Source organism: Melitaea cinxia, chromosome 30 (assembly GCF_905220565.1).
Source record: "Melitaea cinxia chromosome 30, ilMelCinx1.1, whole genome shotgun sequence".
NCBI lineage: Eukaryota > Metazoa > Arthropoda > Insecta > Lepidoptera > Nymphalidae > Melitaea > Melitaea cinxia.
This window is the reverse complement of record NC_059423.1, coordinates 199,555-213,161: the sequence shown is the minus strand read 5'-3', so window position 1 is coordinate 213,161 and position 13,607 is coordinate 199,555. Positions and strand designations below refer to the sequence as shown.

General features: G+C 41.7%; 1 protein-coding gene across 1 annotated transcript; it reads left to right on the top strand.

The window, feature by feature from the left end:
* Window positions 1-32: 32 nt before the first annotated feature.
* On the top strand, window positions 33-12,556 carry LOC123668043 (sorting and assembly machinery component 50 homolog). Its single transcript, XM_045601836.1, has 12 exons — window positions 33-222; window positions 1,280-1,379; window positions 2,365-2,487; window positions 2,872-2,967; window positions 3,496-3,580; window positions 4,900-5,029; window positions 6,566-6,671; window positions 8,004-8,091; window positions 8,815-9,000; window positions 9,995-10,143; window positions 10,528-10,648; window positions 12,372-12,556. Exons 1-12 carry the CDS (start codon window positions 194-196, stop codon window positions 12,554-12,556), a joined length of 1,398 nt encoding a protein of 465 aa, XP_045457792.1. The 5' UTR covers window positions 33-193.
* Window positions 12,557-13,607: the final 1,051 nt, after the last annotated feature.

Sequence of the window (13,607 nt, the reverse complement as noted above, 5' to 3'; positions counted from 1 at the left end):
AAATAAGAAAATTTATATTTTAAAAGTAATAAAATAGTCTGACGTTTCAACAAAGTTGTCATTGTTTTTACGAAGGACGAATTGTAGTGTCGCCGTCAAATCTGTGTATTTATGTAATTAAAAATAGAAAAATTCTAAATTAAAACAAAATAGTGTTTTTGTGTTTTTAATTTTACAAACAAACCTATTCAAAATGGGAACTGTACACGCAAAGGTAAATATGTATTATTATTATTAATTTAAATTTAGTTAGGTTATATATAAATATATAAGCTTTTTATATTTAATTACAATAGATGCGTTTTTTTCTATTATGCCTTTACATATTACATATAGAGTTATAAAAAATAGGTTTACTTAGTAATTGACATATCCAATTCCATGTTTAATAAAAATAAAATGAGTTTTACTAAGAGTAGTCCTAAAGATCCTTTCTCAATTACCAATGAATGAATCTATGGAAAGTCAGACCAATAGATATTTCTACTAAGCGAAAATGTTTGATTGAACATCCCACTGCTGGGCATAGGCCTCTTTCTCCAAGTCGGAGAAGGATTGGAGATGCCTCTACGAGTTATATGCTATGAAATGAATTCTTAACATGCTTGAAAATATACAGTGAATTATTTACTAGTATAGCATCTCTCATAATTAATTAATAATAATAATATTAGTAATAAAAACTCTATTGTACACCAAGAGTGAGCAAAATTACAAAAATAAAAACAGGAGATAAGTACAAAAGGCGGCCTTATCGCTAATGAGCGATCTCTTTCAGGCAACCTTTGGGCAGAGAAAATGGTATATATGTAGATGGTTTAGGTGTACAGTTTTATCTAAACACATCCAATATATTTAGTAAGTAATAGTTTCAATTTGCTAAACATTTTTTATGCCATACCTACATACATTACCTGACATAATTATGCAAAACCATAATCCATTAATAAGCTAGCTGATCTGTTTGAGTTGTTTCCTTCGAAAATAACCCGTATCAAACGGATTATTAAAGAGTGTGTAGAGATTTTTTTCCCAAAAGCTCCAAATCATATTCTTTTTGAATTTTTAAGACGTATGCAACATCCTTTGGTTGCAGACACGTATGAGCTACAGCAGCCACTTAATATTAAGTGGACCCGCAACCACATTAGCACCTATTTGCCAAATAAAACAAAATTCTTGTCACACATCTGTCAAGATTTTACCACAATAAAACTTTAGATATATTAATCATTTTGTAGTGATATATATATTGCTTTTGTAAACAGGAAGCGGACAGCGGTAACGCGAGTACGGTGGGGGGGATGTTCGAGTTTGACGAGCCTATTGACTTGGAGGAGACCTTGCCTAAACCTAACATAAAGCTGAATGGAGTTCGGGTAAGAAGAATGTTTGTGAAACAATAAAGGAGTTTATTTGGATATTTAAACTGTTATATGACAAGGACAATAATTATATAAAAAAAAGAAATTAAGAAAAAAAAATTAAAAAGTAAATGGCTTGTCTCTAGATTAAGACCTGTCGAATTAATAAATGCCTGACACCTCAGCCACAAGACAAATTAAGGTCTAGCAAAAGCAGGCTTAGTATTGCTAATATTTGTCACAAAGCTTTCAACCCTTTTTGAAAGAACAAAGTAAGGTCTAGTTAGAGTTGACCTAGTTATAAAGTAGATATCAGCAACCTTTTCACCCTTTAAACCTGCAGTTGCTAGTACAAGAGTCAACTGGTTCGATTACTGTGCCAAATCAATTTTAATAATTTCTTCACTTCTCAACATGTAAAAATTACTATATTAGTGATAATAAATCACATGTTTCAAACACTATGAAGAGTCTCAAAACATGTACAATTGTATACACATGCATGTTTGCATATTATATGTGTATATTATGTTCTCGATTAGGAAGAGTGAGGCTGTTGTGTTAATTTTCTAAATGCCCACTTCGTTGCACATGCACATAGTTCTGCATGATACCTATATTGTTCTGACTTTACTCTTTGATTATAAATATGTAGACCATTGTTTGTGAATATACTGGTAACTAAATCACAAACTTTCCAAGTTTAGACTTTGGCCTAGGTTTTTTTTTTTTTTGTTATCGCAGGGGAACCCATTTACGGGTGGTATCCAGGACGCCCCGGTAGGCAGTCCTAGACCGTATGTCGGCTTCAACACTTGGGGGTGCACTACCGACCAAACCCCTGCGGGGGCCTAGGTTTTGAATCAATTTTGTCTAACAGAGTTTTACAAAGAAAGAATTCATATTCTTGCCTACCAAAGATTTTTGTAGTACTCCAAAGTTAGTTATGTCTATGCTTTTAGCTTATAGTTCCCAGTTACTAGTTATCAGTCGGTTACAGGCTCGCGTCGACCGCGTCCACATCGACGGTCTCAGTAGAACAAAGGATGATATCGTACGAAGCACAGTCGATGACCTCTTCCATGCCACTGACTTTGAGGACGTCATCTTGAGGGCTCATAAGGTAAGGAATTAATATTTGTACGTATGTTTAACATACAAAGGTAAGGTGAGCAACTCAATACTCGTGTGTCTTTGTACTCGTTACGTTCAAATCGTGTTTGCTCGCAAACGAAAAACAACCGACTTTGATTATATCGACAAGTAATACAGCGAAGGTAGACGAAAAAATAGTCAAGTAAATATGCCATATTAGAGATTACTCAAAGAATACTCGTCAGATCTCAATTAAATTTAAATAATTATATCATTAATTATAGGATCATACGAAAGGTACCAGTATTCGATTTAAAAAAACATCATCAAAATCGGTCCACCCAGTAAAAAGTTATGAGGTAAGTTTTATGAAGTCAATTAAAATATTATAATAAATTTGAATAATTTCCAGGTGCGCCGTGCTCTTGACTCTATGGGCTGTTTTAAAGATATCGGAGTCTTCATTGACGTATCGAGTGGGCCAGGAGCGACGCCCGAAGGCTTAGAGGTAAAGTGCTGCTAACATGTAGTAACATGTGCATGTTATGTACACATGTACTCATGCTTGTTAAACGTTATATTTTTTGTTATTTTGAAAATTTGTTATTTTATTTTATTTAGATTTTTTTTAATGAAAAGTATTTTATGTTACTTCTAATAACTCCAAGATAATGTGAACAAAGTTTCATGATGATCGGTTAAGTAGTTTTTGCGTGAAAGCGTAACAAACAAACTTACATTCACATTTATTTTATTTAGAATGTCATAATTATGTTATTGTATATTAGATACTAATTTAAAAAAAAAAAAAAATTTGGCACAATAATTTAAATAACATTTTTGTGATATAAACATAAAAAAAATGACACTAAACCGAGGAAACTTGACTATAGGAATCCACATCCACACGCTGTTAGTGATGTTTTATATATATTATACAAAAACATGCATGTATTTAGACATGCATGTTTACACTATGAAATTGTGTATGACATGCACGTGTTTGTTACAAATTACGTCATATCGCCGTCAACAGGTAACTTTCCAAGTGAAGGAGCTCTCACGCGTAGTCGGCGGCATCAATACAACCGTCAGTGAAAATGAAGGAAACCTTGTTTTGGGTGAGTTTATTGATATCTATACAAATAAATAAAATTGGAGTGTCCGTTTGTAATATTAAAATACAAAAAAAAAAACTTTTTACTAAATGTATCCATATGTATAACTACTCGGAATCTAAACATTTTTTTAATATCATATCAAAAATCGACTGTTCCGACGGGGATCGAACCTGCATCTCCGACTGACCGTGTCGGTGCTCTAGCCAATTAACATTTTTTATAATTTTTGTCTATCTGTCTGTTTCGGCTAATCTCTGAAACGGCTGGACCGATTTTGACGGGGCTTTCACTGGCAGATAGCTGATGTAATAAGGAGTAACTTAGGCTACTTTTATTTTAGTTTTTTTTAAATTTTATAACTTCGAACTGATCAATAACTATTTTATTAAATTCCTTGCGGATGGAGTCGCGGGCACAGCTAGTTTAATATATTTTTTATATTCTCTGACCTTTAGTAAAAACGGAACTGGTCTGTGTCTGTACGCAGGCGGTATTTCAGAAAAAAACGTATAGAGAAACTTCATATGACTAATAAACTATTATTTTTTTAATACTGTTTCTGTCTGTCTGTTTGTTGTCTGTTTGTTTGTCAATAATAATGAAATTTAATGCGGCTCACGGAGTTGTTTTACAATAGCCTACTGGGTTCTGTTAAAAAAGAAAAACATTTTCCAACATTCACTTTTTCGCAAGACAGGCCAGCGTCTGTCGGATCAGCTAGTTGTTATTTAAAGATGTACATGAAATGTCAACGATCGCTCTGATGTTTTGGTGCAAGTAGTCGCCTAAAACATCGACAGATTGCTGGTTTGATTCCCACTCGGGGTGGATGTTTGTATTTGTTCTTTCCGGTTTGGATGTCTGTTCTTATGGGTCTCCCCACCGTGCCTCGGAGAGCACGTTACGCCGTCGGTCCCGGTTGTTATCGTGTACACCTGATAGCGTGTATATCTGTTATACGGCTTTCTATTTGAGTCTTTTAAAAAAAGGATAAAAAGGAAATCTGAACTTGATTTATAAAAAGGGTCACTTTATTAATTTGAAACAGTGGAAATGGAAAAGGCAAGTGGTCTGACCCGAAGTTGATTGGAGACTGAGCCCTGAAGACTCGAGATTAATAAGCTTCTAATTCAAAGTGCTTACGAGGCACCAGTGTCAGGGTTATTACATACATAACATGTATATAACAGATCGTTACTCATAGTAGGGAATATATCCGCCAACCCGCTGTGGAGTAACGTGGTGGGTGGAGAGAGACGCCCATGCCCAGCAGTGGGATGTCGCAGGCTGAATCGATCGCTCGATGAACTGTCCCGCAGGCGTGAAGCTGCCCAACGTGCTGGGGCGCGGCGAGCGCGTGTCCGCGGAGTACAGCGTGGGCCACCGGAGCTCGTCCAACTTCAGCGTCGCCGCCACCAAGCCTTTCCCGCACAGCCCGCTCACCCCCGTGTAAGTACGAGCCTTTCGTATCATCACTGAGGTGGACCGCAGCAGGAAAACTTTCTGCTCGAAATATGGAGCAGCTCGTCTGGGGAAGTACCTCGACCTTACAGAAGGTCACAGATCTCAAGTAGGTTTTTGTGCCTGTGTGCAAGGTTGAAAGCTCCTGGACAGGGTCGAGGAAGGGTCGGCAACGCGCTTACTATGCTTCTTAACATCAGGTGAGTCATACGCTTGTTTGCCGACCTAGTTGTGTATAAAAAATATATTTGGTGTTTCTTTTTAAAACTAATATTTGTTATCGATTTTAGCAAGAGATCTCAAGGATCGCCAGAATATTGAAAAGTTTAAAAAACACTGGTGTAATATAAACATATATTTAGTGCTGTAGTGTCTATGAACATGCACATGTTTATGCATGTTTTTTACACAACAGAAATAAGTGAAGATGACTAACTTGTTTTGTGAAAAGGTAACAAAAAGGAATATAATAATATACACATAGCTATTTATTATATAGTTATAAAATCGTGTGTTTGACGATTTAAATATGTATTTATAACAACACGCATAAATGCTAACGACTACATCGAAGCGGATAATTCTGTTTTGTGTTCGTTATATTAAAAAAAGGCGATACGTAGTTCGCCGGGTGAATAAAACTCCGAAACGCGACTGGAGAACAATTACCTCTGCCTTAGAACAATTACCGTAACATTTATAATTGTGTCTACATGCAAACGAAAAAAACACTGACTTCGATTACATCGACAAGTAATACAACGTAAATAGACGAAAAAATAGTCAAGTAACTACGCGTTATCAAAGATTACTCAAAAAGTCGTCATTAGATCTCAGTCAAAGGGGTCAATCTCAGTCAGTTCAGTGGGACTGCAATAAAAGCGTCAGCTTTCGATTAAAACAAGAATCATCAAAATCGGTATACCCAGTGAGAAGTTATGCGATATAAAAACAACGAAAAAATAATCAAGTAAATATGTGTAGTAGTATAAGTATAATATTATTAAATATAGCTCGAGAAGTACTTGTTAGATCTTGATTAATATTAACACCATTCAATTAAATTTCCATTAAATTTGGACAAAGCCAGTACTGCGGTCACCAACCCGCCTGCCCAGCGTGGTGGCTATGGGCAACACACATGAGTTTACGTTATTTTTGCGTAAGCTTGTGGAGGCCTATGTCCAGCAGTGGACTGTGATAGGCTGCAATGATGATGATGATGATTAAATTTAATTTAATAATCATCGAAATCGATCCACTAAGTCAAAAGTTCTGAGGTAACACATACATTTTAAAAAATGCGATTGAATTGAGAACCTCCTTTTTTGGAAGTCGGTTAAAATATATTTATATCTTTATCTCAAGAGAGTTTACGCGGTAAAATGTCTCTCAAGGCAGGTTCCACGCGATTTCTTTCCCCCCCATATTTCCCCCCCATTGTTTATACGGCGGGCATTACACTGTTTCTCCGTTCTTCTTCAAGTTAACTCCAAAAATACAATTAGCATGTCTGTCTGTCAGGTTATCGACGTCGCTGTACCAGCAGACCCACGAGTACCCGTGGTCGGGCTACAAGCTGCTGGATCGCGGCCTATTGCTGGACGTCGCCTTTCGGACCTCGCCCAATGTGAGTGCCTTTTCTGTATTATTGCAAAAGATTAATATCGCCATATCGCTTATAGTGTCGTTATAACAGATACATTTCCTATATGATATGATATGATATATGATGATGATGATGATGAGATATATATGATATATGATGATGATGATGATGAGATATGATATATGATGATGATGATAATGAGATATGATATATGATGAATATGTTTCCCAACTTCTAAATTTTCATCTTTATAACGTATGGAAAATCAGTGAATTTTGAATAATAAGATCTTTGTGTCCTTCGGGATGGTACAGTTACAAAGAAGCTGCTTGATAAGCAGCCGAGGTGTCTAGTATTGTTTGACCATCAGCGATGAAAATATGCAGTTCTTTTCTAAATACACACACGTATAGTCCGCTGTCCCTCCCATCTCTTTCCCCATGCCGTACTGGCAGGTAGCAGAACTCAATGGGGGAAGGGGAGCACGTACTCTCGAAAAGGGTAGTAGCTATAGAACAGTAGAAGTCTTCTATAAATTAGAAGATTCTCGAATTGCTTGTATTTTTTTAGTTTGTTACATTAAACGTCCCCGAAGAAATGACAGGTACAATTCGAGATGGCGCGCTTTCCGATTGATTCTTCATGATTTAAAATAAATACAACGGCCCTAAAGGAAAAATGTGTGGCTACGGTACTAAAGAATATGGCCACCCCCTCTCTTCCCGTGGGTGTCGTACGAGGCGACTGAGGGATTACACGGTTCCGCTACCACCTTGGAACTTAAAAAGCCGACCGGTGGCGGGATAACCATCCAACTGCTGGCTTTGAAACACACAGGCCGAAGACGGGCAGCAGCGTCTTCGGTGCGACAAAGCCAGCCCTGCGGTCACCAACCCGCCTGCCCAGCGTGGTGACTATGAGCAACACACATGAGTTCACGCGTTTTTGGCGCGAACTTGTGGAGGCCTATGTCCAGCAGTGGACTGTATAAGCTGTAATGATGAAAGGAAAAATAGGGGATATTTTTTTCCATGAAAGTTAAAACTTCTTAGCCTTGTAGCGACATCTATCGCGCAATATACGAACTAAGAACTGACGTATCCTATATCGCGATATCAAAGTTATCAGAGCGATTGAACAATACGTACAAGAACCCGACAACAACCGTCGGGGCAGTGACCACCAGACACAATACCCATCTGGTTGGAGGATCCTCCCTTTGCGATGGCGGATGAGTAACTTCACACCCTATTCCTCGCACCCCCAAACTTGGACTATTTTTTTAGTGTTCTATAAAATCTAATTAGCCATCCAACTGAATTTACTATATTTTAATTATCGGGATTGCTACAGACGAAACACAATTTGCAATGGGAGGGTATAGTCCGCGAGACGTCTGTGCTCAGCAAGACGACCACCTTCAAAGTGCGTGAGAGCAGTGGTGAGTTGCTTCAATATGGCCTAACGTTCAAGTGTTACATTTCCTTATTTCCAATACCCCACCTATAGTTAACTCGCGTTAAGAAAATAATGACTCATCGCTGTCACTTAGCCACGCCCCTTGACCAATTGAATCTTAGTAAATTAGACCTCTGTGAAATTGACCAGTTAAAGTAAGCTATTCAGTTGTCTATATATACGGTTAAAAAAACTATCGAAAAGATAAACTCTATCGATCGAATCGAATTTAATTAAACGGTTCGTAAGTAAAACGAATCGTTTTTGAATGTAGGAACTAATCTTTAAGTCATTTTCCATATATTTTATGTATTTCCTACCGTGTGAAGGGCTGACTTGAAGTGGTCAATTTGTGCATGACGTTCTAATTTACTACCCTTAATTGGTCAATGGGCGTGGCTAAGATAGCAAACAAAAAGTGACAAGTAGGTTATACTTTGCTGACTTTGAAATACACAGTCCGAAGACGGGCAGAAACGTCTTCGGTGCGACAAAGCCAGCCCTGCGGTCACCAACCCGCCTGCCCAGCGTGGTGACTATGGGCAACACATATGAGTTCACTCCATTTTTGGCGTAAACTTGTGGAGGCCTATGTCCAGCAGTGGACTGTATAGGCTGTAATGATGATGATGATGAGGTTATACTTAGATGAATTAAATCTTCATAGCGTTTTCTAACTTTAAAATTAAATGATTGCTTGTACAAGGACCACAAATGAAGTCAGTGATACGTCACATCGTGACGGTGGACCACCGCGACGAGGCGGTGTTCCCCACGAGAGGGACGTGGGTCCAGTTCAGTAGCGAGGTGGCGGGGCTGGGGGGAGGGGTGGCCAACATACGGACGGAGCTGAAGGCTGAGGCCAATAAGGAGGTCACGCCTGGCGTGGTGAGTATATTTATATTGGGCTAAAGTTACTCCTTTGTAAGTACTGTTTTTTGTAAAAATCAAATCAAATCTTTTCATTCAATGGATGAGAGTAGTGTGTGATCCGGGAACATAACACAAACAAAAGCTAATTCCATGAATAACTAGGGACCAATAGGGACTGTATGTACAGTTGAGGCGACGACAAATGTACGTATGGCAAATATGTTCATGTTTTAGACCTGACCTGTTGGTGAGTAAAGTGACCACAGCTCTTGGGAGCATTGGGGGTAGGGTCGGCAACGCAATCGCGGTGCTTCTGGTGTTGTAAGTGTTTATAAGCTACGTATTCGCTTACCATCAGATGAAATGTACGCTTGTTTGCCGACATAGTTGAATCAAAAAAATAAAATAAAATAAATTATTGTTTATATACAATAACAATATTATTGTTTGCCATAAATTTGCAATTTTGTAATAATAAAATAACAATAATAAAATTATTGTTTTATAGTCCTACCTCAACACTTACTTTTACTATTTTTTACGCCTTAAGGTTGACTGGTAGATAAGGCTGTACGGCCTTAAGTCCGCCTTTTGCGCAACGTGTTATCTTGATGTGTTGTTATGTTGTTTTTTTTTTTTTTTTGGAGTTGTGTAATAAAGTTTAAATAAATAAATAAATAAATAAAGATTGGGGTATAAGAGAGGAGAAAAGGAATTTTCTGGAATATCACCGCTGCAGTACAGGACCGTGGATTATTCTGATGATTGTTTTGAATAGATGATGTTGTTTGAAGAAAGTAAATTTATTGACAAAACTTGCAAATTTGGGAAGATACGGTATGATATATTGATCCGCCCCAAAAAAGACCAACATAACAAATTTTGTCCATTTTATCTGTATGTTTACTCGTACTTTCTGATGCCGAAATGCTTAAAAGGTGAATTTTTTGGGTTTTTTTTTAAATATTTTTCTATTCCAAATAAAAACGTGTGTCATTACTCCCCAAAGGTAGTCCAAGCATCAGGTGCTCTGGGAGTCCTACATGACGTATACGGAACAGATATACCAGACCACTTCTTCCTGGGGGGCCCGGCTACCGTCCGCGGGTTCAGGCAGAGGGGCGTGGGCCCCCACTGTGACAACCACGCTGTGGGGGGAACGGTGAGTAAATAGCCCGTGACATCCCACTGTTGGGCTTAATCCTCTTTCTCTATGTAGTTCTCTATGTGTAGCCTCTATCATTATAGCCTATACAGTCCACTGCTGGACATAGGCCTCCATAAGTTTACGCCAAAAATAACGTGAACTCATGTGTTTTGCCCATAGTAACCACGCTGGGCAGGCGGGTTGGTGACCGCAGGGCTGGCTTTGTCGCCTCTATGTAGCCTCTATGTTGTGTTTTAAAAATTTGTTAAACATATATTCACATTCGCTTTAAGTCGTTTTAGCTCTTCTTTCCCAAATTATTTTCAAATGTGTTTTACTAAGATTATATTTAGGATTCTTATTGTATATTGGTTTTAAAAATAGTAAACTTACAATCAGGCGTACTGGGCGACGGGGCTACATGTCTACACGCCCCTCCCCTTCCAGCCCGGTAAGGGGGGGTTGGGGGAACTGTTCAGGTCACACTTGTTCCTCAATGCTGGCTGTCTCGCACATCCTGGTGAGTACCTTATTTTGGAATAACAAAAAATTGTAAATTTTTATGCGTAGAGGGTAGTTGTAGAACAATATGGTTATAATATGGTACTTGCATGTAAGAATGTTTTATTTCCTTTCCTTGATGTAGGGCTCAGCAGGAAATGTCCTTGTAGTGTATTAGCTCATTATAGCGTATTATATTATATTAGCGTATATACATATATCCTAAATCTAAGTATAAATTACGTCTAGTCTCGTAGTCTGTCTTACTAAAGCATTCGACATGGTTTGATTTCCATCTCCCATTACAACCTTTATATCCTGCTCAAATCTGTAATATAATTGCTTCGAAGTAGTGTTGTGTTCCTGTAGTGACTAAGGTAGCCAGGGCTCTTGGGAAGAGTCGGGCATAGTAAGTAGGTGGGGTCGGAAACGCGCTTGCGACGTTTCTGCTGTTGCAGACGTCTATAGGCTACGGCAACCGCTTGCTGTGTGGTTACGGCAGTAATAATATAGCGACCCCCTCTCTTCCCGTGGGTGTCGTAAGAGGCGACTAAGGGATAACACAGTTCCACTACCACCTTGGAACTTAAAAAGCCGACCGGTGGCGGGATAACCATCCAACTGCTGGCTTTGAAATACACAGGCCGAAGACGGGCAGCAGCGTCTTCGGTGCGACAAAGCCAGTCCTGCGGTCACCAACCCGCCTGCCCAGCGTGGTGACTATGGGCAACACACATTAGTTCACGCCATTTTTGGCCCGAAATTATGACGATGATGATGAACCGCTTTCCAACAGATGGGCCGTATGCTTGTTTGTAACTTGTTGTGTATAGAAAGGAAGGGGACCCCTAATGTAACCAGACTTTGTACACTGTATAATGTTGGGTCAAAATTGTGACATTAAGTTCTAAAAAAAAATATTTTTTGGGCTTTTTCCGTTAGCTTGTTATATTCATTGTTAGTTTTAGTTGAATTGGATCTATATGGATAGATATCATTAGGTCTTTGCTTTTTTTTGGGATTTTGTTTGGGAAAGTTTTCTCCGTCTTCAAAATAATAAATCTTGATGAATAAACTTATTGGCAGATATTTTCAGAATCGAATTATCTTATAATTATATAAATATTATAATTATATAAATATTATAATCTAATTCATTCACTTAAAAAATGCTTTCCGTTTCGTATATAGGTTTGAATTGGAAAGAAAAGACTGAAACAGCCTCTTTCTCCATGTAGGAGAAGGATCAGAGCTTAATTGACCACGCTGCTCCAAAGCGGATTGGTGGATATGTTCCCTACTATGAGTAACTTTCGCTATCAGGTATACCTGTGGCAAAAACCGGTACCGACGGCTCAACTTGCTCTCCGAGGCACGGTGGGGAGACCCACAAAGACTGCACAAACACCCAGATCGTGACAAACATCTGTATGGCCAATACAAACGTTTGTCATGTGCGGGGATCGAACCCGCAACCGCCAGCGCAACAGTCACAAACCAGTGCTGTGACGGTTGCGCCAACGCCAACACCGTGTCTCAAAGCAGTAGAACAGTTTCGTTACTGCTATCTTATGACTGACGGGCAGTTTCAATATTCTACAGATCTCTGATTTTGCTTACTGGAGATAGTGTTTTGACGAAAGATCCAAATTTTGTGAAGAATCTATCGCTCGCAGGCAAAACCAGAGATAGATAGGGTATTGAAAACGGCTTTTAACCGTCGACGTGACCGTCCCCCGCAGAGGAAACGGGAGCGGCCGCGCTGGAAGCGTTGACGGAGGTTCGGCTCGCGGCCGGCGCTGGAGTGGCGCTGAGACTGGGGAGCGTCGCGCGCGTCGAGCTCAACTACTGCGTGCCGCTGAGGGCGCGCGCCGGGGACGCGCCCGCGCCCGGCCTGCAGCTCGGGGTCGCCGCGCACTTCCTGTGAGCACCCGCACCACACGCGCACATCTCCCGCACCACACCCGCACTACACCCGTAGCTCACACGTCGAGCTCAACTACTGCGTGCCGCTGAGGGCGCGCGCCGGGGACGCGCCCGCGCCCGGCCTGCAGCTCGGGGTCGCCGCGCACTTCCTGTGAGCACCCGCACCACACGCGCACATCTCCCGCACCACACCCGCACTACACCCGTAGCTCACACGTCGAGCTCAACTACTGCGTGCCGCTGAGGGCGCGCGCCGGGGACGCGCCCGCGCCCGGCCTGCAGCTCGGGGTCGCCGCGCACTTCCTGTGAGCACCCGCACCACACGCGCACATCTCCCGCACCACACCCGCACTACACCCGTAGCTCACACGTCGAGCTCAACTACTGCGTGCCGCTGAGGGCGCGCGCCGGGGACGCGCCCGCGCCCGGCCTGCAGCTCGGGGTCGCCGCGCACTTCCTGTGAGCACCCGCACCACACGCGCACATCTCCCGCACCACACCCGCACTACACCCGTAGCTCACACGTCGAGCTCAACTACTGCGTGCCGCTGAGGGCGCGCGCCGGGGACGCGCCCGCGCCCGGCCTGCAGCTCGGGGTCGCCGCGCACTTCCTGTGAGCACCCGCACCACACGCGCACATCTCCCGCACCACACCCGCACTACACCCGTAGCTCACACGTCGAGCTCAACTACTGCGTGCCGCTGAGGGCGCGCGCCGGGGACGCGCCCGCGCCCGGCCTGCAGCTCGGGGTCGCCGCGCACTTCCTGTGAGCACCCGCACCACACGCGCACATCTCCCGCACCACACCCGCACTACACCCGTAGCTCACACGTCGAGCTCAACTACTGCGTGCCGCTGAGGGCGCGCGCCGGGGACGCGCCCGCGCCCGGCCTGCAGCTCGGGGTCGCCGCGCACTTCCTGTGAGCACCCGCACCACACGCGCACATCTCCCGCACCACACCCGCACTACACCCGTAGCTCACACGTCGAGCTCAACTACTGCGTGCCGCTGAGGGCGCGCGCCGGGGACGCGCCCGCGCCCGGCCTGCAG